The 23436-nt window shown below is 39.9% G+C and overlaps 1 protein-coding gene across 2 annotated transcripts in view; it reads right to left on the reverse strand.

The window, feature by feature from the left end:
• The window catches only part of SLC44A5 (solute carrier family 44 member 5), a 379083-nt gene that overhangs the window by 163960 nt on the left and 191687 nt on the right, over positions 1-23436 (reverse strand). For both annotated transcript variants that reach the window (XM_060023840.1, XM_060023841.1), the window contains exon 2: positions 3289-3337. In XM_060023840.1, the coding sequence (XP_059879823.1) occupies positions 3289-3337 (49 nt within the window). The remainder of the gene's footprint in view (positions 1-3288; positions 3338-23436) is intronic.

Consider the following 23436-nt stretch of genomic DNA (forward strand, 5'->3'; position numbering starts at 1 on the left):
TTTCATAATGAATAAAAAATATCAAATCACTATGTTGTATACCTGAAAGTAACATAATATTGTATGTTAATTATAACAATAAAAAATGTTGAATCACAGAGTCATAGAATTTCAGGATTGGAAAGAACTCAGAGGTCATTTAGTCTAACTCCTTTATATGAAAGAATCCCCTCTACAACATCCCTAATAAACTCCTCTTCATTCTCTCCTTGAATCCCTTCATGATAGTGAGTTTAACCTCTCCCCGATGCCTCAGGTAAAAATAAATGCATCTTATTACATTCCAGACAGATTTTCCACCTTCTATAATAGTAGTTGTTTTCAGCATTGTGAAACCTACCAATTTGATTAGTCTGAGTCATATGTCTTTCACCTACTTTGTGTGTAGATAAGGGGAAAAAGTCAACTATGGAACATCCAAGGTTTTCATTTCTATTTACCTGTCCACCTATATGCTGCCTCTTTTCAGAATGAATATAAATGAAATGACTTAAAACTGGATGCAATAGCATTATTAAAATAGAAATAGAAATTCAAAGTTCTGAAAAGAAATGCTTAACTCAAAGGCTAATGTAGTTGCTGGCATTGAAATTAAATGTATCAGTGGGCTTTCCACAAGTCAAGACAAAAGGAGAAACAATGGATTACAGTTCTCCTTATCTAACAGGAGAAAGTATATTAACTCTCCATTAAATGAAAATTTTTCTTAGTTCTAAAATTATAAGAGAATTTCTCATGTAGAACCTTCTAAAAGAGATTTATTTTTTAGTTTTCTATGTGCATTCATTTTTGCCCTCTAATGTACCGCCAAGAACAGTGCTGAGCAGCCCTTAAACTTTTACAAATCTCACCTCAATCCAATGCTAAAATTCTGTTGAATACAGGGGACACAGCATAGGCACTGGATAACTATTCTTTCAAAAGGGGCTATCAAAATCGCTGTTTGGGGCTTCCCTGGTGGCGCAATGGTTGAGAGTCCGCCTGCCGATGCAGGGGACACGGGTTCGTGCCCTGGTCCGGGAAGACCCCACATGCCGCGGAGTGGCTGGGCCTGTGAGCCATGGCCGCTGAGCCTGCACGTCCAGAGCCTGTGCTCCACAACGGGAGAGGCCACAACAGTGGGAGGCCCACGTCCCGCAAAAAAAAAAAAAAAAAAAAATGACTGTTTGTTTTTTTTGGGTCAACACTATGGGGCAATAGCTTCCACACGTCCGATTCTTATCTTAGTAGATGGGGACAAATGAGAAACTGAGTTAATCTCTCCTGTGGCATTACCGTCATTCCTTCACCTCTCCTGGAAACAACTGCAGTTGGGTCGTCACTAGGCACAAAACGATGTCCTTGTAAACTGAGAGAGGTGTACAGAACATGGTGGATGATGAGCAGACAGTGCTGTGAGGGTCTGCCGGAATATCTGATAAGACTGGATCTCTCAGAAGGAAAGTGACATTATGCAAGCAAAAAATGTTATAGTAAGCAAAAGGTAATGTGAAGAAGGTGGGGTTTCTCACTTGCTCCTTAAACACCCCAATTATTTTCCCAGGAAAGGCATTATAGACCCCTGCAGCCTGAGAATTTACCAATGGGCCAAATTGTGTCTTCCTATAGTTAAGCCCCTGTGGTTTTACAATACTTCTCTCCATTCTTGGATTGAAGATTTGGGGGGAGGGGTATGTATACACAATGACCATTTCACCTTTGAAGGCCTTTGTGGTACCTAGGACATCACAAAAGGTCCTTAGTAAAAATAAATTATTCTCTTTATCACAGTTGTTTAGACTTTACCTGGACTGCATGGTTCTATCACTAAATTCTAAATAACTGAAGACAAGAGATTTCACCTCCCTGCCCACACCTACAGCCAGCCAGACTGAGCTCTGCTTTCTTCTCTATGGCTAGAAAAGGCACATCTGTAATCTGTATTTCATCTGTCCAAATGTGGCAGTTCACTTATTATTATTGTTGTTGTTACTACTATTGAATCCAGATTATATCTAGAGGTCCCTTGAGGCCAATAAGCTAGATTCCATTCATACAAATTAGTTATTATAAAATGAATCCAAGTACAATAAAAGTAACCTCCATATCAGATGAGGCTATTTGTACACTGGACAACAAAATGTATTCATGGTGCTACCATGGAGAGAATGAGAGAGATTTCAGACTTACTCTAAAGAGGGCATAGGTACACCTTTGAAAGAGTAACCCAAACAAATGACTTGGCTTCTTACAGAATTAGAATAAACTAGATACACATTTGTTTAAAGCTGGGATATTATAGAGACATAACAGTAATGCTAATACACATGCTGATGGCTGGCAAGTGCAAATAAGCGTGTTGATCACTATTTCACAACACAGTTTATTATGACATGCAACTGCCAGAAATTAAAGTCAATGCTAAGTGGAAAAACAGCTACGTACAGCTTAATCTTCTCCTCATTTTTAGCCATTCTACCCTGCAAACCTCTTTTTGATTAGCAGAAAGCCTGGGAATAGAAGGTACAATATAATAATAAAAGAGGCCTATGAATTATTGGATACTTTTTTTTTTCTCTTTTTTGTGGTACGCGGGCCTCCCACTGCTGTGGCCTCTACCGTTGCGGAGCACAGGCCCCGGACGCGCGGGCTCCAGCCGCTCCGCGGCATGTGGGATCCTCCCGGACCGGGGCACGAACCCTCATCCCCCGCATCGGCAGAGCGGACTCTCAACCACTGCGCCACCAGGGAAGCCCCTATTGGATACTTTTTAAACGCTATGAAACCTTGCAGGAGAAGCACCAGTTAAGACAAGTACACACTTCCCTAGAGCATTTTAAAATATCCTAAAGCATACGTGATGAATTGGTGAATGTTTGCCTCTCAGAAAGCTCTCTGCTTTGGGAGGCTGAGTAGCACAAATACCCTGTGTGGAAGAAGTTGGCATAGCAACTCTGCACTTGCAGTGGTGAATCAGAGTAAACGGGTGCATAAGACAGCTACTGGAATGTGTTTACTTCTCCACAAAGGGGTTAAATCTTATAAAGCATTTTTGGCTTCTCTTTATCAGAAATAACAAACCCTTCAGTCATAAATTAAGGCAGTTCATTTGCTGAACAGGACAGGATATTTATGACTCATGGAAAGATTTATTACCTGTACCCTGTATAAATTAGGTGACATTTAGGCTAAAAATAAGTCATTTCTCCCTCACAGTAGACACAATTCTCCATTGACCGGAAAATGATACCAAAAAATAAGCTTTCTGTGTTGGTTAAAAAATACATTCCAGAGAAAAGAATTGCTTACCTGTTGACAACGGGCCCCTTGAAATGTGGGTCATGTATCCTTGGATCACCTGCATTTAAAACAAAGAACCTGCTAAGCATATAAGCCAACGAAATGGCAAATAAATACATATAAAATATTAATAAAGGAAAAATTTATATCTTAGCTAGTCCACTGCTCAGTGCAGTGTTGAACTCATTCTTTGGTCCAGTGAAACATCAGTATGCCTTGGATACAGCTGTCAATCATTTTCCCTCTCTCCAGCTAGAAGCAAGTCTGGGAAGAGCTGTTAAGGACCATAATTCTTAGATACACTGTGTACATATCTCCCACAGTTCTGAGCAGCAACATTATAGACTGTAGCCAGGAGAGCAAAACTTGAAGCCTTTCCAGTCTGCAAGAGCACATTCTACCATCTGCCATTCCCAAGTATTGCTGTGTATTTGTGAGGTGCACAGTATAATAGAGATGTCTGCTTATCCCAGTTCTCCCTTTCCTCTCAGTAGATGAGACTTTCCTTTGAGAAGTTGGAAAACTAGTCACTGTTGGTCTCTGCCATGTTGGCTATATGGTATATACAAATCATTATTATATTATACAAATGTTATTTCTGTTTTTTTTTTTTAGATCTACTGGCAGACTTCATGCCATTTGAAGGTGGGCCCTAGTCATTTACTCTTGCATCATGATTGCCATATATTTCCCTTGTCTTTAAACAGTACAAAGTAGACACAGAATGGCCTTTCCCTCACATGTACTCGGTAGGCCCAGTAACAAGTTCTGTAGAATTATTTCTGGCCAAAGTTTTATGTTTTGCAATTCTCAATCCCCGACTCTTCTTCCCCAGCCTAAGGACTCCTGCTCTCTTCCTCTAGGGATTTGTCCCTATAAGAAGGCCTAGTTCTGATTTAAAGACAGAATCAAAAGGGACTGGCAAAAAGAGGCCTGTGTGTCAGCAACCTGACTCAGCCTGTTCTCAGTGGGGAAATCAGACCTGAGGACTCAGAAACCTCTTCAGTGTAATCACAGGCTGAGGGCAGAACAACAGGAAGGTAAGGACAGACTTGCAACAGAAATACCAGAGCCAGTCAGTCAGCAAATATTCATAAAGCACCTATTACATGCTGAGAGCTCTAAGGGGATACAGAAGATCTATAAAGCATGGTCCCTGTCTTCGAGACCTTGCAGTTGGTGGGGCAAGATCGACATATTGATTCATTCAACAAATATTTGTTGAGAATCTTCATATATCAGGCCCTGTGTTGTAATACATGAACAATGAATATACCCGTATAAAATGATTAATCAAGTACTAAATTATATGTATCGGCCTGAAGTGTTACAAGAGTTCTGAGAAAGTAGGTTTCATCAAGGACTAGAGCAGTCAAGGGGGTTTCATTCAAGAAGTGAGATTTTTGTGAAAGACTGGAACAAAACGAAAGGGAAAAGAGAAACATTCTGAGTGAGTGAAACTAGAATTCTGTTAAATTCAGTAACTATGTATTGATCACCTGTTATGTGCTCTGCATTAGAAGAAGCACTGCAGGGGATACAAGGTTTAGTGAAACACAGTCTCTGCCTTCAACAGGCTAACAAAGTGGTGAAGCAGGGAGAGAAATAAGAAAAGAACACAAGTCGCTATCAAATAAGGCAGAATGTGATATCGTAAGAGGGGTTACAAGGAAAGCGTTAGGAACGTTCTAAGGAAGGAAAGGTCACATCCAGTTTAGATTAGTAAGGAAGGGTTCCTAGAGCCACAATATCTTGAGATGGACAAATAAAGTTTAGAGATGTATGAAGTCACAGAGTTAGGAAAGAACAGCATGTTTGCAGGAATGGTGAAAAGATCAGCCTAAATGTAGTCATAGATAATGGAACAGGAGGAGGAAAACATAAAGCTGAATAGATACTATGGAACCAGAACTACAGAAAGCCAAAAAAGCCAGGGATGTAAGTTTTTTTATATATCCTAGACCACAGGGAGTCATAGAAGGATTTGGAACAAAGGAAGGACAAGGTACAAGCAGGGCTTAATTAAGGAAGAGCAATCTGGTGGCCGTATATAAGTTGTATCACAAAGTGCAAAGTCAAGGGGACCAACCAGGAGTCTATTGCAGTAATAGAGGTAAAGTGATGTGAGCCACGACCCAAATGGTGGTACAAGTAATGGAAAGAGAGATTCAAGGTTCATCACAGAGCAGTCGTGTGGCTTACGGGTTAGGAGCAATGGCTCTGGAGTCAGACTCCCTGATCTCTATCACTTACTAGCAGTGACCCTAGACAGATCATATCACTTCTCTGAGTCTCAGTTTCCATATTTGTATATGGGGATGATAATAGTACCTAAGCCAGGAAGATGTTATGAGGATTACATGAATTAATACCTGTAAAAGTGCTTAAAACAGTGGCTGGCACTTAGCAAGCCACCAATGAATGTTCATTCTTAGTCACAGAATTACATGAAAAAGATAAAAAAGCACTTGATGAACGGTAAGACTTAGGGTGTAAAAGAGAGAAGTCAAAAAAGGTGCCAAACAAAGAGATTTCAGACCTAGAAATTGTGATATCTCAGTTTAACGAAATGTTGATGCTATTAAAACAGATGGGAATGTTAGCAGGTGGAAGAGGTTATACAGTTGTTATAAGAAAAAGAGCATGAGGTTGATTTGGCTCTTTTTGAATTTGAAGTGACATCTAACTGAAAGTCCAGTGTTCAACTGGAGTTCAGAAACTGAAGTCTTGTGGGGAGGGAGAGGGATGGACTGGGAATTTGGGGTTGGTAGATGTAAATTATTACATTTAGAATGGATAAACACTAAGGCCCTACTGTATAGCACAGGGAACTATATCCAATCTCCTGGGATACACAATAATGGAAAAGAATATTTTTTAAAAAAAGAATGTCTAGGGGAGGAGCTTCAAGAAGGCAGAAGAGTAAGACGTGGAGATCACCTTCCTCCCCACAGATACACCAGAAATACATCTACATGTGGAACAACTCCTACAGAACACCTACTGAACGCTGGCAGAAGACCTCAGACCTCCCAAAAGACAAGAAACTCCCCACATACCTGGGTAGGGCAAAAGAAAAAACAGAGACAAAAGAATAGAGATGGGACCTGCACCAGTGGGAGGGAGCTGTGAAGGAGGAAAGGTTTCCACACACTAGGAAGCCCCTTCGCAGGCGGAGACTGCGGGTGGCGGAGGGGGGAAGCTTCGGAGCCGCAGAGGAGAGCGCAGCAACAGGGGTGTGGAGGGCAAAGCGGAGACTCCCGCACAGAGGATCAGTGCCGACCAGCAATTACCAGCCCAAGAGGCTTGTCTGCTCACCCGCCAGGGCGGATGGGGGCTGGGAGCTGAGGCTCGGGCTTCGGAGGTTGGATCCCAGGGAGAGGACTGGGGTTGGCTGCGCGAACACAGCCTGAAGGGGGCTAGTGCGCCACGGCTAGCCGGGAGGGAGTCCGGGAAAAGGTCTGGAGCTACCGAAGAAGCAAGAGACTTTTTCTTGCCTCTTTGTTTCCTGGTGCGCAAGGAGAGGGGATTAAGATTGCAGCTTAAAGGAGCCTCAGAGACGGGCCCGAGCCGCAGCTAACAGCGCGGACCCCAGAGACGGGCATGAGACGCTAAAACTGCTGCTGCTGCCGCCACCAAGAAGCCTGTGTGCAAGCACAGGTCACTATCCACACCTGCCCTCCTGGGAGCCTGTGCAGCCCGCCACTCCCAGGGAAAACTTCCCCGGGAGAACAAACGGCGCCTCAGGCTGTTGAAACATCACACCAGTCTCTCCCAACACAGGCTCAACCCTGCATACCATACCTTTCCCTCCCCAGGGCCTGAGTGAGCCAGAGCCCCCAAATCAGCTGCTCCTTTAACCCTGTCCTGTCTGAGCGAAGAACAGACGCCCTCAAGCAACCTACACGCAGAGGTGGGGCCAAATCCAAAGCTGAACCCCAGGGACTGAGCGAAAAAAGAGAAAGGGAAATCTCTCCCAGCAGCCTCAGGAGCAGTGAATTAAATCCCACAATCAACATGATGTACCCTGCATCTGTGGAATACCTGAATAGACAACGAATCATCCCAAACTGAGGACATGGACTTTGGGAGCAATGATATGTATATATTTTTTTCCCCTTTTTCTCTTTTTGTGAGTGTGTACATGTATGCTTCTGTGTGTGATTTTGTCTGTATAGCTTTGCTTTTACCATTTGTCCTAGGGTTCTGTCTGTCCGTTTTTTTGTTTGTTTGTATTTCTCTTCTTTTTTAGTACAGTTTTTTAGCTCTTGTTATCATTGGTGGATTTGTTTTTTGGTTTGGTTGCTCTCTTCTTTCTTTCTTTTTCTTTTTATTACTTAAAAAAATTTTAACAATTATTTTTATAACTTTATTGTATTTCATTTCAAATTATTTTATTTTACTTCACTCTTTCTTTCACTTTTTGTCCCTTTTATTCTGAGCTGTGTGGATGACAGACTCTTGGTGCTCCACCCAGGGGTCAGGGCGATGCCTCTGAGGTGGGAGAGCCAAGTTCAGGACACTGGTCCACCAGAAACCTCCCAGGTACACATAATATAAAACAGTGAAACCTCCCAGAGATCTCCATCTCAATGCCAAGGCCCAGCTCCACTCAACGACCAGCAAGGTACAGTGCCGGGCACCCTATGCCAATGTATTAGCAAGATAGGAACACAACCCCACCCATTAGCAGAGAGGCTGCCTAAGATCATAATAAGGTCATGGACACCCCAAAACACACCACCAGACATGGACCTGCCCAGTAGAAACAAGATCTAGCCTCATCCACTAGAAAAAAGGCACTAGTCCCTTCCACCAGGAAGCCTACACAACCCACTGAACCAACCTTAGCACTGAGGGCAGACACCAAAAACAAAAGGAACTATGAACCTGCAGCCGCAAAGGAGAAAAGGAGACCGCAAAGACAGTAAGTTAAGCAAAATGAGAAGACAGAGAAACACAGAGTAGATGAAGGAGCAAGGTAAAAACCCACCAGACCTAACAAATGAAGAGAAAATAGGCAGTCTACCTGAAAAAAGAATTAAGAATAATGATAGTAAAGATGATCCAAAATCTTGGAAATAGAATGGAGAAAAAACAAGAAATGTTTAACAGGACCTAGAAGAACTAAAGAGCAAACAAACAATGATGAACAACACAATAAATGAAATTAAAAATTCTCTAGAAGGGATCATCAATAGCAGAATGACTGAGGCAGAAGAACAGATAAGTGACCTAGAGATAAAATAGTGGAAATAACTATGGCAGACCAGAATAAAGAAAAAAGAATGAAAATCATTGAGGACAGTCTCAGAGACTTCTGGGACAACATTAAACAAACCAGCATTCAAATTATAGGGGTCCCAGAAGAAGAAGAGAAAAATAAAGGGACTGAGAGAATATTTGAAGAGATTGTAGTTGAAAACTTCCCTAATATGGGAAAGGAAACAATTAATCAAGTCCAGGAAGCACAGAGAGTCCCACAGAGGATAAATCCAGGGAGAAACACGCCAAGACACATATTAATCAAACTATCAAAAATTCAATACAAAGGAAATATATTAAAAGCAGCAAGGGAAAAACAACAAATAACATACAAGAGAATCCTCAGAAGGTTAACAGCTGATCTTTCAGCAGAAACTTTGTAAGCCAGAAGGGAGTGGCAGGACATATTTACAGTGATGAAAGAGAAAAACCTACAACCAAGATTACTCTACCCAGAAAAGATCTCATTCAGATTGATGGAGAAATTCAGACCTTTACAGACAAGCAAAAGCTAAGAGAATTCAGCACCACTAAACCAGATTTACAAAAAATGCTAAAGGAACTTCTCTAGGCAGGAAACACAAGAGAAGGAAAAGACCTACAATAACAAACCAAAAACAATTAAGAAAATGGTAATAGAAACATACATATTGATAATTACCTTACATGTAAATGGATTAAATGCTCCAAACAAAAGACATAGACTGGCTGAATGGATAAAAAAACAAGACCCGTATATATGCGGTCTACAAGAGACCCTCTTCAGACCTAGGGACACACACAGACAGAAAGTGACGGAATGGAAAAAGATATTCCATGCAAATGGAAATAAAAGGAAAGCTGGCATAGCAATTCTCATATCAGACAAAATAGAGTTTAAAACAAAGACTATTACAAGAGACAAAGGGATCTATCCAGGAAGAAGATATAACAATTGTAAATATTTATGCACCCAATATAGGAGCACCTCAATACATAAGGCAAATACTAACAACCATAAAAGGGGAAACTTACAATAACACAATCAATTAGGGGACTTTAATACCCCACTTTCACCAATGGACAGATCATCCAAAATGAAAATAAATAAGGAAACACAAGCTTTAAATTATACATTAAACAAGATGGGCTTAATTGATATTTATAGGGCATTCCATCCAAAAACAACAGAATACACTTTCTTCTCAAGGGCTCATGAAACATTCCCAGGATAGATCATATCTTGGATCACAAATCAAGCCTTGGCAAATTTAAGAAAACTGAAAATGTATCAAGTATCTTTTCCGACCAAAACGCTATGAAACTAGATATCAATTACAGGAAAAAAGGTGTAAGAAGAAACAAACACATTGAGGCTAAACAATACACTACTAAATAACCAAGAGATCACTGAAGAAATCAAAGAGGAAATCAAAAAATACCTAGAAACAAATGTCAGTGAAAACACGGCAACCCAAAACCTAAGGGATGCAGGAAAAGCAGTTCTAAGAGGGAAGTTTACAGCAATACAATCCTACCTTAAGAAACAAGAAACATCTCAAATAAACAACCTACCCTTCCACCTAAAGCAATTAGAGAAAGAAGAACAAGAAAACCCCAAAGTTAGCAGAAGGAAAGGAATCATAAAGATCAGATCAGAAATAAATGAAAAAGAAATGAAGGAAACAATAGCAAAGATCAATAAAACTAAAAGCTGGTTCTTTGAGAAGATAAACAAAATTGATAACCCATTAGCCAGACTTATCAAGAAAAAAAGGGAGAAGACTCAAATCAACAGAATTAGAAATGAAAAGGAGAAGTAACAACTGACACTACAGAAATACAAAGGATCATGAGAGATTACTACAAGCAACTATATGCCAATGAAATGGACAACTTGGAAAAAATGGACAGATTCTTAGAAATTCACAACCTTCCAAGACTGAACCAGGAAGAAATAGAAAATATGAACAGACCAATCAGAAGAACTAAAATTGAAATTGTGATTAAAAATCTTCCAACAAACAAAAGCCCAGGACCAGATGGCTTCACAGGCGAATTCTATCAAACATTTAGAATAGAGCTAACACCTATCCTTCTCAAACTCTTCCAAAACATAGCAGAGGGAGGAACACTCCCAAACTCATTCCATGAGGCCACCATCACCCTGATACCAAAACCAGAAAAAGATGTCATAAAGAAAGAAAACTACAGGCCAATATCACTGATGAACATACATGCAAAAATTCTCAACAAAATACTAGCAAACAGAATCCAACAACACATTAAAAGGATCACACACCATGACCAAGTGGGGTATATCCCAGGAATGCAAGGATTCTTCAACATATGCAAATCAATAAATATGATACACCATATTAACAAATAGAACGAGAAAAAACATATGATCATCTCAATGGATGCAGAGAAAGCTTTTGATAAAATTCAACACCCATTTATGATAAAAACCCTCCAGAAAGTAGGCATAGAGGGAACTTTCCTCAACATAATAAAGGCCATATATGACAAACCCACAGCCAACATCCTCCTCAATGGTGAAAAACTGAAAGCATTTCCACTAAGATCAGGAACAAGACAAGGTTGCCCACTCTCACCACTATTATTCAACATGAAAGTTTTAGCCACAGCAATCAGAGAAGAAAAAGAAATAAAAGGAATCCAAATCGGAAAAGAAGAAGTAAAGCTGTCACTGTTTACAGATGACATGATACTACACATAGAGAATTCTAAAGATGCTACCAGAAAACTATTAGAGCTAATCAATGAATTTAGTAAAGTAGCAGGACACAAAATTAATGCACAGAAATCTCTGGCATTCCTATACACTAACGATAAAAAATCTGAAAGTGAAATTAAGAAGACACGCCCATTTACCATTGCAACAAAAAGAAAAAAATACCTAGGAATAAACCTACCTAAGGAAACAAGAGACCGGTATGCAGAAAATTATAAGACACTGCTGAAAGAAATTAAAAATGATACAAATAGATGGAGAGATATACCATGTCCTTGGAGTGGAAGAATCAACATTGTGAAAATGACTCTACTACCCAAAGCAATCTACAGATTCAATGCAATCCCTATCAAACTACCACTGGCATTTTTCACAGAACTAGAACAAAAATTTTCACAATTTGTATGGAAACACAAAAGACCCCGAATAGCCAAAGCAACCTTGAGAACGAAAAATGGAGCTGGAGGAATCAGGCTCTCAGAATCCAGACTATACAACAAAGCTACAGTAATCAAGAGAGTATGGTACTGGCACAAAAACAGAAATATAGATCAATAGAACAGGATAGAAAGCCCAGAGATAAACCCATGCACATATGGTCAACTTATCTTTGATAAAGGAGGCAAGAATATACAATGGAGAAAAGACAGCCTCTTCAATAAGTGATGCCGGGAAAACTGCACAGCTACATGTAAAAGAATGAAATTAGAACACTCCCTAACACCATACACAAAAATAAACTCAAAATGGATTAAAGACCTAAATGTAAGGCCAGACACCATCAAACTCTTAGAGGAAAACATAGGCAGAACACTCTGTGACATAAATCACAGCAAGATCCTTTTTGACCCACCTCCTAGAGAAATGGAAATAAAAACAAAAATAAACAAATGGGACCTAATGAAACTTAAAAGCTCTTACACAGCAAAGGAAACCATAAAGAAGACAGAAAGACAACACTCAGAATGGGAGAAAACATTTGCAAATGAAGCAACGGACAAAGGATTAATCTCCAAAATTTACAAGCAGCCCATGCAGCTCAATATCAAAAAAACAAACAACCCAATCCAAAAATGGTCAGAAGACCTAAATAGACATTTCTCCAAAGAAGATACACAGATTGGTAACAAACACATGAAAGAATGCTCAACATCATTAATCATTAGAGAAATGCAAATCAAAACTATATTGAGATATCATCTCACACCAGTCAGAATGGTCATCATCAAAAAATCTACAAACAATAAATGCTGGAGAGGGTGTGGAGAAAAGGGAACCCTCTTGCACTGTTGGTGGGAATGTAAATTGATACAGCCACTCCGGAGAACAGTATGGAGATTACTTAAAAAAATAAAAATAGAACTACCACACGACCCAGCAATCCCACTGCTGGGCATATAACCTGAGAAAACCATAATTCAAAAAGAGTCATGTACCCCAATGTTCATTGCAGCTCTATTTACAATAGCCAGGACATGGAAGCAACCTAAGTGTCTATCGACAGACGAATGGATAAAGAATATGTGGCACATATATACAATGGAATATTACTCAGCCATAAAAAGAAACAAAATTAAGCTATTTGTAGTAAGGTGGATGGACCCAGAGTCTGTCATAGAGAGTGAAGTAAGTCAGGAAGAGAAAAACAAATACCGTATGCTAACACATATATGGAATCTAAAAAAACTCGTTCTGGTGAGCCTAGGGGCAGGACAGGAATAAAGTTGCAGATGTAGAGAATGGACTTGAGGACACTGGGAGGGGGAAGGGTAAGCTGGGATGAAGTGAGAGAGTAGCATTGACATATATACACTACCAAACGTAAAACAGATAGCTAGTGGGAAGCTGCCACATAGCACAGGGAGATCAGCTTGGTGCTTTGTGTCCACCTAGAGGGGCGAGATAGGGAGAGTGGGAGGGAGACCCAACACGGAGGAGATATGGGAATATATGTATAGTTGATTCACTTTGTTACACAGCAGAAACTAACACACCATTGTAAAGCAATTATACTCCAATAAAGATGTTAAATTAATAATAAAAAAAGAATGTGTATATGTGTATAACTGAGTCACCTTGCTGTATAGCAGACATTGGCACAACATTGTAAATCAACTCTATTTCAATTTAAAGAATTAGAAAAAAAACTGAAGTCTTGGGTCAAATCTTGAGATAAATATTTGGCAGTCATAACGTTACCACATGAAAAGTAATAAATTTTCCATAAAGAATATCAGGATCTCTTGTTATAATGACAATAACAGTAACATTTAATATGTTTTTAGCATTAAACGTTTAATACGTTTTTAGCACTGTACTAAGTGCTCTTATGCATTATTTTGTTTACTTTGAAAACATAACCTTATTGTGTAGGAAGACTGGAAACCATTATTAGCTTCTCTTTACATATGCAAAAAAACAGGCATAAAGAGGCTAAGGACTGTACCCACTGTCACCCAGGTGGTAAATAATGCACCTGGGAGCCACACTCGTCGCTGTCTCGTTGCAGCAGAACAGACCCATGTTGGTCATACCCTGCAATGCCAGCATCGGTTCCTACTCGGGGAAGTGAGTAAAATGTTTCCTGTTTGAGACAGTCTGTATATCCTTCAGTTCTCTGACACACAGTCAGCTTCCTTTCTGACTGCTTGTCTGGCTCTGCCTCACGGTGACAAATACATTTCAGGGTATCTAGTCACCCCTTCTCTGGGAACTGACTTCCTCTGTAATCCACAGGCATGGTCTCTGGCTGCCAAGTTTCTCCCATGTGCCTGCTCCTTGGCAATCAGTGACTAGATCTGGTTTGGACACTAGACCCAAACTAGGCCAGTCATTTCTGGCCACTCTATCCCAGGAATTAGAATTAGAATAGACAGTGAGTCAGTCATCAGGAGATCAGAACTGCAAAATATAAAGCTTGAAGACCAGAGAAGCAGAGAAAGCGAGCTTTCAGAAAGAAATTACTGAAGCAGATGTACAAGGAGAAGTGAAGATGGAAATCCTGATAGACTTCAGCTTCCTGTTCCAGTCCCTACCTGAGACCTGGGGTTGAGTTTCATGAGATACACTGTATCCTTATACTGAAGTCCTTTTTCTTGCTTTTTGCTAGGTACAGGCAACCAAGTAGTCGCACTAATACACTCACTCTCTTGACCTGACTTAGGGTTTCAATAACTCATTTTAACAACATTATTTTATCGTTGCAATAAAAAGGTGGTGGGGATTCAAGGATGAATTCTGGAGACTAAGTCTGCTTTCACAAATCTCACAGTTGAGTAAGAAATATAAGCTCAAGACTATAATATCAACACTGGTGTTAAGAGCCATGATAGAGACATGCAGAGGGTGCTGTGGAGCGCAGAGGGTGTCATGAATGGATAGGTCTCTCCTGCTCTTGACTGACTCTGAACTTGGCCTCTACTTCCCAACAGGTCTCTAGCCCCTGTGCTTTTTGACTTGGATCTTCCACTCTGATGTGGAACACTAGTGCCGATATTCTTGCTGGTTCCAGATTTCCATCCCCAAACTGGCTGAACAGCTAAAATATCTCGAAAACTTTTTGTGGGGGAGTGGTACAATTTCCAACCCCTCCACACAAAGTACTACAATTCTGTAGGTCTGTGGTTGACCTAGAATGTGTAATTTTTGTTTTTTGTTTTTTATTTTTTTTTTGCGGTACGCGGGCCTCTCACTGTTGTGGCCTCTCCCGTTGCGGAGCACAGGCTCCGGACGCGCAGGCTCAGCGGCCATGGCTCACGGGCCCAGCCGCTCTGCGGCATGTGGGATCTTCCCGGACAGGGGCACAAACCCGTGTCCCCTGCATCGGCAGGCAGACTCTCAACCACTGCGCCACCAGGGAAGCCCTAGAATGTGAAATTTTTAATGTCCCATCAGATAATTCTGATGCACAATCAGATTTGGAGACCACTAGGCCACTTCATTTTATTCTGAATGTCATTCTTAACCTCTGTCTTAGTTCATGCACAGTCCTTAATTCTAGATGTACATAACAGACCAAACCTGATGGAGTAAGAGAAAAGTAGGTCATCAGATGCGTATGAGCTTTGGGAAACACCACAATTAAGGGTAAGAGATAACAGTTATAGAAAGAGAAGCAGAAAAGTGATATTCAAGAAAGCTCAAGAATTTCAAGAAAGAAGGATTATAAATTCCACAGAAAAATGATTATTAAACGAATGCTTATTTGTACCAGGAACTACTGTTAAGTGATTTACACACAGATATGTCATTTTTCACAATTCCACATAGAACACAGTGTGAATTGTACCCCCTTGAGCTGTGCAATACAATAGCACTGGTATATTTATTATATCATTTAATGCTACCAATAATTCTGTGATGTATGCCATTGTTATCCTTCAATTTTATAGATAAGGAAGTTGAGTCACAGAGGATAAGCTAATTTGCCCTAGCTCACTCAGCTAATAAGGGGTGGAGATGGCATTCAAAGGCAGATGGTCTGATCCCAAAGCCTGTGTTGAGCTACCTGGCAGTGAATTTCTCAATAATGATCTTAGAGAAATTCCATAGATGAGTGGGGAGAGGCGATATATTGAAAGAGGTTAAAAACTTATATTGATCCTGAAATTATTTGCTTTTTACATAAAAATGGGGAAAACTGGTTTAAAAGTGTCTAGTCTGGCTTCTAATTTTGGTGTTATTTGCACCTCACAAAGTGAAAAAGTGGACTGTAGTATAAATGAAATGCTATTGTCAAATCTGAAAAGCTGACACTTTTTGATTGTAAATTCTGGCTGCCTTATATTTCAGTTGCAAATACACTAAGACCACAGTCAAATGATAAGATTTAGCTGATTTCATATAGTAATGGCAGCTGAAAAGTGATGACTTCAGCCTGCCCCATGTGCTGACAGAATTTGTATTGTCATGCAAATTTTTTATTTCCTGAAATCAATACAAGGCATTGCTTTTTCTGAGGCTCTCATGTGCTCTAATTGCATCTCTGGAATAAATTGACTGAGGGGCCAGCTAAGTAAAAGGAGATACAGTGTTTCACTATCACATAGCTTAGCTAATTAAATGCAATTCATATTTCTCACTTAAAGAAAAAGAAATTAAGATTAGGTAATCATTTTAAAAGCTTTTTCAGTTCTTATGACTCTCTGATCACCAAAAGTGTTGTGACAATACAATCGCTAAAAAATTTTCATTACAGACAGTTGCACATTTGTTATCGTAGCTAACAGTTTATACTGCATGCATACAATACAATTTTTTCTTACTAGAAATAATTCATGAATATTATGAAAAACAGTCCAGGTAATTAATTCACTTCATGGGTGCTGATGGCACATGACTCTGTCGAATGAAAATGTCAAGATAAAGCAGCCAGCCATGCTTAGAAAGACTCTTTTCTTTCTTAAATGCAATCTGTTTAAATGACAATATAACTACCATTGATCAGCTATTAAAATCAAAATTCTGAGACATTTAATTTTATTCCTTCAGGTAGTCTCCTTCAGAGGATCTAATGTGACTTAGAGAAGGGAGAACTAAGGTGGGGTAAACAAGTATCCTAGAACTTAGAACTATTATGAGCAAGCACATCAGATAACTTTCCAACAAGCATGGGAAAATAGTGTCGTACAAAATTGTCTTGCTTTGATATTCAACAACAGTCAGTGGAAAATTGTGAATAATTAAATACTTGTTTTACTTTATTTTTCAAACATGTATAAGGTGCTGTGTCCATAAATAAGGGCCTGTCATTTCTTACAAGGAAAGGGTTCTCTTTCCTCTAAGTCTCAGCAAAGGATAAGGAGCCATGTTCTTTGCCATTTCTTACAGGATGATGTTCTGACTTCTCAGCCCAGCACATCTGGCCTTTCTCCACCTGGCCCATCTCACCAGGCTCATCTCCTGCCACCCTTCATTTTAACTTGATCTTTTAGCCAATCTGTACTGCTATGGTTCCCCTACAAAATCAGGTATCTTGCGTACTGTCCTTTGAATAATATGACTTTCCCCTCTTTGTTCCCTTGGCAATGGTTAAAGGAAGCCTACAGTTCCCCTTACAAACTTCCCACTCACTGTCAAGGAGAACAAGGACTAAAGACATTCTACAGGACACTGTGCCAGTAAGTGGAGCCCACTTTGACTGGAGACCAATGTTGAGAACTTTCATATAACCCAATCCCACGGTAACTAATTCCATTCATCTCTGAGACATACATACTTCTATTATTTGCACTGTTGCCCTTGATACACTGTACCAACAAGGTGTTTGTTTACATGCAGTGGTAGACAGATGCCCATGTCCTAATGCCAAAATTTGTGAATGTTGCCTTACATGGCAAGAGGGACTTTGCAGATTTAATTAAGTTGAGAACCATGAGATGTGGAGATTATCCTGGATAATCTAGGTGAGCCCAATATAATCGTAAGAGTCCTTAAGTGGGGAAAGGAAAGACAGAAGAGTCAAAGAAGGAGATGCAACAATGGAAACAAGGTCAGAGTGATGCAAGATGAGAAAAACTTGACTGGACATTGCTGGCTTTGATGACAGAAGCGGGTGATGAGCCAAAGAATGTGGCAACTTCTAGAAGCTGGAAATGTAAGAAGACTGCTTCTCCCATAGAGTCTCTAGGAAAAAAAACAGCCCTGCCGACACCCAGATTTTAGCCCACTGAGACCTATTTTGGACTTCTGACCTCCAGAATTATAAGATACATTTGTGTGATTTTTTTTTTTTTTTTTTTTTTTTTGCGTTATGCGGGCCTCTCACTGTTGTAGCCTCTCCCGTTGTGGAGCACAGGCTCCAGACGCACAGGCTCAGGGGCCACGGCTCACGGGCCCAGCCGCTCCACGGCATATGGGATCTTCCCGGACCGGGGCACGAACCCAGGTCCCCTGCATCGGCAGGCGGACTCTCAACCACTGTGCCACCAGGGAAGCCCCATTTGTGTGATTTTTAAGCCACCTCATTTGTGGTAATTCATTACAGCAGCAGAGGAAGCTAATACACATAACTATCCTCCTATTGGATTGATAGCTCCGGCAGGGCAGAAACTAGACCTTGGTTATTGCTCTATTGCTATTACCTACTTTGGTGCCTGGTATCAATATATACATAACAGGCACTCAATAAATGTTTATAGAGTAAGTTTAAAAAGAATGTCAATGTAATTTTGAACTCTCATATCTTTAATTTAGGTTATAAAAATACAAATAGGAGACCAATCTTGACAATCATCAGCTAATTATTTTAGATAGATTTCAACTTGGATTAAAAGCAAGTTAATAGACTCCTTAAAATGCACTTATGTAAAAAAAAATTACTCTCCCTATCACTAACATTAATTTACCATACAATTTGTAATGTCAAGATCAGTAGGAGTTAACAAAGGAAGTAAGGGAGACAGTATCTCATACTGGTGAATAAAAGTTGGTATCTGGGCTTCCCTTGTGGCGCATGGCTAAGAATCCGCCTGCCAATGCAGGGGACAAGGGTTCAAGCCCTGGTCCGGAAGTCCCCACACGCCACGGAGCAACGAAGCCCATGCGCCACAACTACTGAGCCTGTGCTCTGGAGCCCACGAGTCACAGCTACAGAAGCCCGCGTGCCTAGAGCCCGTGCTCCGCAACAAGAGAAGCCACCGCAATGAGAAGCCCACGCACCGCAACGAAGAGTAGCCCCCGCTCTCCGCAACTAGAGAAAGCAGGCACGCAGCAAGGAAGACCCAACGCAGCCAAAAGTAAATAAAATAAATTAATTTTAAAAAATCATATTAGGGGGCTTCCCTGGTGGCGCAGTGGTTGAGAGTCTGCCTGCCGATGCAGGGGACGCGGGTTCGTGCCCCGGTCCAGGAAGATCCCACATGCCGCGGAGCAGCGGGGCCCGTGAGCCATGGCTGCTGAGCCTGCACGTCCGGAGCCTGTGCTCCGCAACGGGAGAGGCCACAACAGTGAGAGGCCCGCGTACCGCCAAAAACAAATCATATTAAAAACCTATTAATGAGATTTTTTTAAAAATTGGTATCAAATCACCTGGTATCAAATGTCATCTCTGCTACCTACAAGCTGTATGATCTTGAGAGAATTGCTTTTTTCTCTCTGAACTTCCATTTTGTCATTTATAGAATAATAGTAGCAAAACATAAAAAATGAAAAAAGAAGGAAACAATTTCTGCCTTCGGGGTGACCATCTAACTGGAAAATAGTAAAGGATATGTAAATCACCTTTATAACCAAAGTTGATCTGTGCAGAATCGATGCAATTCAACTTTGGTTCAATTGTCACATTGGCTATAAGTGACACCAACAATTCAAAATGGTTTCAATGACTAAGATGGGTGTGACATTTATGGAATCACTTTTTGGAGGAGAGGAATTTTGAGCCTGCTTAAAGGACAGAATTTTGTGGCACATGGGAAGGCTGGACAAAAGCACATACTGAGCCATAGCGAATGTCTGGGGGAGGAGAGCAGTTAGGGGAATGATGTATATCATCGCGAGTTGGAGGAGGATGTACAAAGCCCCTCAAGTCTCCTGAGAAAGTAACACAACCGTCATGTGTTTTTGTTTCTGGTTGATGCAGAGGAAATAGAAAAGTTAAGGCAGAGGCACCAACATGAAGATTGCTATCATATTTCAGACATAAGATGGTAGATGCCTGACTGAGGCTGTAGCAGTGAGAGCCGATGAGGCATTTCCAGAAGCACTGCAGAGGAATGCATTTGGTGGGGGTGAAAGAAAGGGCATGGTACCATGCTTCATCACATAGTGATGGCAATGCTTCATGCAGAAAATGATGTGCATTCCAGAAACTCATCTTGAGCAGAAACATGACCCCATACTAGACATGGCAAGATTAATGGAAACGGAAATGAGACTCCTTCAGCACTGATTCAAACTAAACAATACCATGGTATCATGACCTTATAATGGTGGTTCTTCTCCCAGTCTGAGTAACCTCCTAAACATATGGATGATAAATCACCCTATGTTACACCAGAATGTCAAATCTCCTACTTTAAGAAAGGTTTTTCTAATCACAGCGCTGGTATCTAAATAGTTTGCATCATCATTTGAAACAGTCTGCCCTATATGAACACAAATCGTTAACATTTAGTTAGAATGCCAACCCTAGAAGTAATACCTAAAAGAAGCAACCTCATTTCCACTGAACAGGTAAAAGAAAACATACATAAAGCACTCAGGCTGCATCTTAATAGACTGATTTTATAGGCAGTGCTGAAAGATGCACGTTTGGGGGCATTGGAAATGCACTTCTGAAAAAATGATTTTTCTTGACTACTGTGACAAAGCAGTGAATTTGTGCTATAGAACAGCCATGAATTATTGGATAATCACACATCTTCTCAGAATAAATAAAATTCTGAATAAATATTGATTTAAAAAGAGTCTGGAAGCAAACAAGAACATGAATTGAGTTTGAAGGTTATTCAGCTTGGGTTTTCTAATATTTCTTTCTAGCCATATTTGTATTTTATTGCTCAACATGTGGCACTCAAAAAAAAAAAAAAAAGACCCATCACATACTCTAATTACACTGAAGCAACTCCTTATTTTCTTCCAGTTTCATAGGTTATACATTTCATTATGATGCCCGTCCCTATTCCTCTACCTCCTAAAAATTATAAGAACAATTTCACAACCAGAGATAGGAAATGAAGAGCATATTTACTCACCCTAAAAATAAAAATAAATGACTTCATCTTGCCTTTCTATCTACAGAGTTCAGGCAATAGCACAGTAAATGAATAAAGGTTAGGAAAAATGATAGTTTTCATCATTATATAAATACAAACATTAACTTTTGTAAAAAAAAGGAGAAAATTATCTTTAAAGTTATAGTTGAGTACAAGACTTTCTATTGAACTTAAGAATAAACACTAAAGAAAATAGCAAGAAGTGGTCAATTTATCACAATTGCATAAAGCAGTTTGGTAGCTGGTGATAACATCTCTCCTACTTCCTCATATCGTCCACAGGTTATTGATGAGAACAAAATTAAACTGCTTATCAACTTTGACTTTTGCCACAACTCAAGAAGATGGAAGATCATAATCACTAGAAAAACATCCCTATTTGTGGGCCTGAAATGTAGGAAAGAAAACCTGTTTTTTCCTACCCACAAGGCATCACAATCCAACTAATAAAAACTGCAGGTGGAGTACACTATTAGAATCTGTATCATGTGGATTCCTCTACTTATAGGATAATTGAGGGAAAATTGTGGTAAACTATGGCCTTTCACCATTCAGTCAAACTAGTCACTTATAATGACCATCAGGGGAATAGCAGACAGCAGGAGTATACGACCTACTTCATGACCCATTCTAAACTGTTACCTCTATTCAGAGAGAGCACAAAAGAGAGAGATTGATATTCTTTCTTCTTTCTCAGGGTAGTGGGTGGGGGTGTGTTACACAACAAGATAATCACTTGGAATGGATGCCTGGGGGCTTATCTCACTCCTTCCTGGAGTCCTGTCTCCTTGAATCAAGTCAAAGATAAAATAGCCTGGGTTTTATACTTGTAAATTCTATGGAGCGTATGTGAGACAGAAATGCTCATCAATTTTTTTTGCTCACAAAATGGATTTTTCACAAAGAGACTGAACATATTGTGAGCTCAATGTCAAAAGACAAGTTTGGGGGCTTATTTCTTATACATTCTGTGCAGATTTAGAGGAGGGAGTGAAAAACTAGGGAAGGGAAATCTAGCACTCAGGACAAGGATTTGCCTAAATAATCTGCCGTGCTAGAAATACAAAATGCAAAATTACCCAGCAGATTTGAAAATGAATCAAATTGAATCTGGAAGTGAAAAATACAGTAAATGAAATGTAAAACTTAGTGAATAAGTTTGACATCAGGTTAGACACAGCTGAAGAGGCAACTGGCAAACTAGAAAGTAAATCAAAATAAATTATCCAGAATGCAGCACAGAGAAACTAAGAATGAAAAATATTAAAGAATAGTTGATACACTAAGTACAGAGTGAGAAGTTTTAATATATGTCAAATCAGACTTCCAGAAAGAGAGAATAGAGATGATGGAGAGGGGCAATGAAAGATAATAATTGCTAACATAGAATTCGATATCTAGTATCCCTATATCTAGAGAAAACATGTTCCCCAAAAAAAGGTGAAATAGAGAAACTTTTAGAAAATAAAAAGAAAGTTTGCCATCAGCAGCATCTCACTAAAATATATTATGTATTTCTGAGAGAAGTAACAGTGAGCCAGATGGAAGTTCTTTGATGAAAGAAGAAATGTAGTGTGAAGACCTATGAAGGGAGGAAGAGAACAATCAGTGGCTATAGAAACCACTGATAATAAAGCCTGTGGGGTTAAATAAAACAAGAGAAAATTACAACAATAATAGAATGTAATCCAAGAGTTGAAGTATTGTAAGCTTCTTGTATAAATAGCAGGTAAAATATTAATGAATTTTAAACTTTAATGTGCATGCATGCTATAATTTTTGAAAAGCAGAATCAGTATATATTACTTTGAAAATAGTATAGGAAGAAAACATAATAGTACTTTGAAAATAGTATAGGAAGAAAAATTAGCCAATCCAAAATCAGATAAGAAAGAGAAAAAAAATCATTATAGATCAGATAGGGTGGGCTTCCCTGGTGGTGCAGTGGTTAAGAATCCACCTGCCAGTGCAGGGGACACGGGTTCGAGCCCTGGTCCGGGAAGATCCCACATGCTGCGGAGCAACTGAGCCTGCGTGCCACAGCTAATGAAGCCCGTGCACCTACAGCCCGTGCTCTACCACAAGAGAAGCCACCACAATGAGAAGCCCCTGCTCGCTGCAACTAGAGAAAGCCCACATGCAGCAATGAAGACCTAACACAGCCAAAAAAAAAAAACAAGTAAATAAATAAATTTATTAAAAAAAAAAATAAAGGACAGGGCAATGAGAAAGCACAATACAGGTTTCCCCCATTATCCAAAAGCAGAGCATTTCTATGAAAACTTTCATAAGCCAAAATGGGGTAAAGCAAAGAAGCAATTACTTTAGGACACATTTGCTAACAGATGCACAAAATAAATTGAGATGAAGCACAGATGGTTACAGATACAAAGCTATGGCAGCTTGATGCTGAGACTGAGTGTAGTTCCTGGGGAAGGAGCTTGG

Source organism: Delphinus delphis, chromosome 1 (assembly GCF_949987515.2).
Source record: "Delphinus delphis chromosome 1, mDelDel1.2, whole genome shotgun sequence".
Classification (NCBI taxonomy): Eukaryota; Metazoa; Chordata; class Mammalia; order Artiodactyla; family Delphinidae; genus Delphinus; species Delphinus delphis.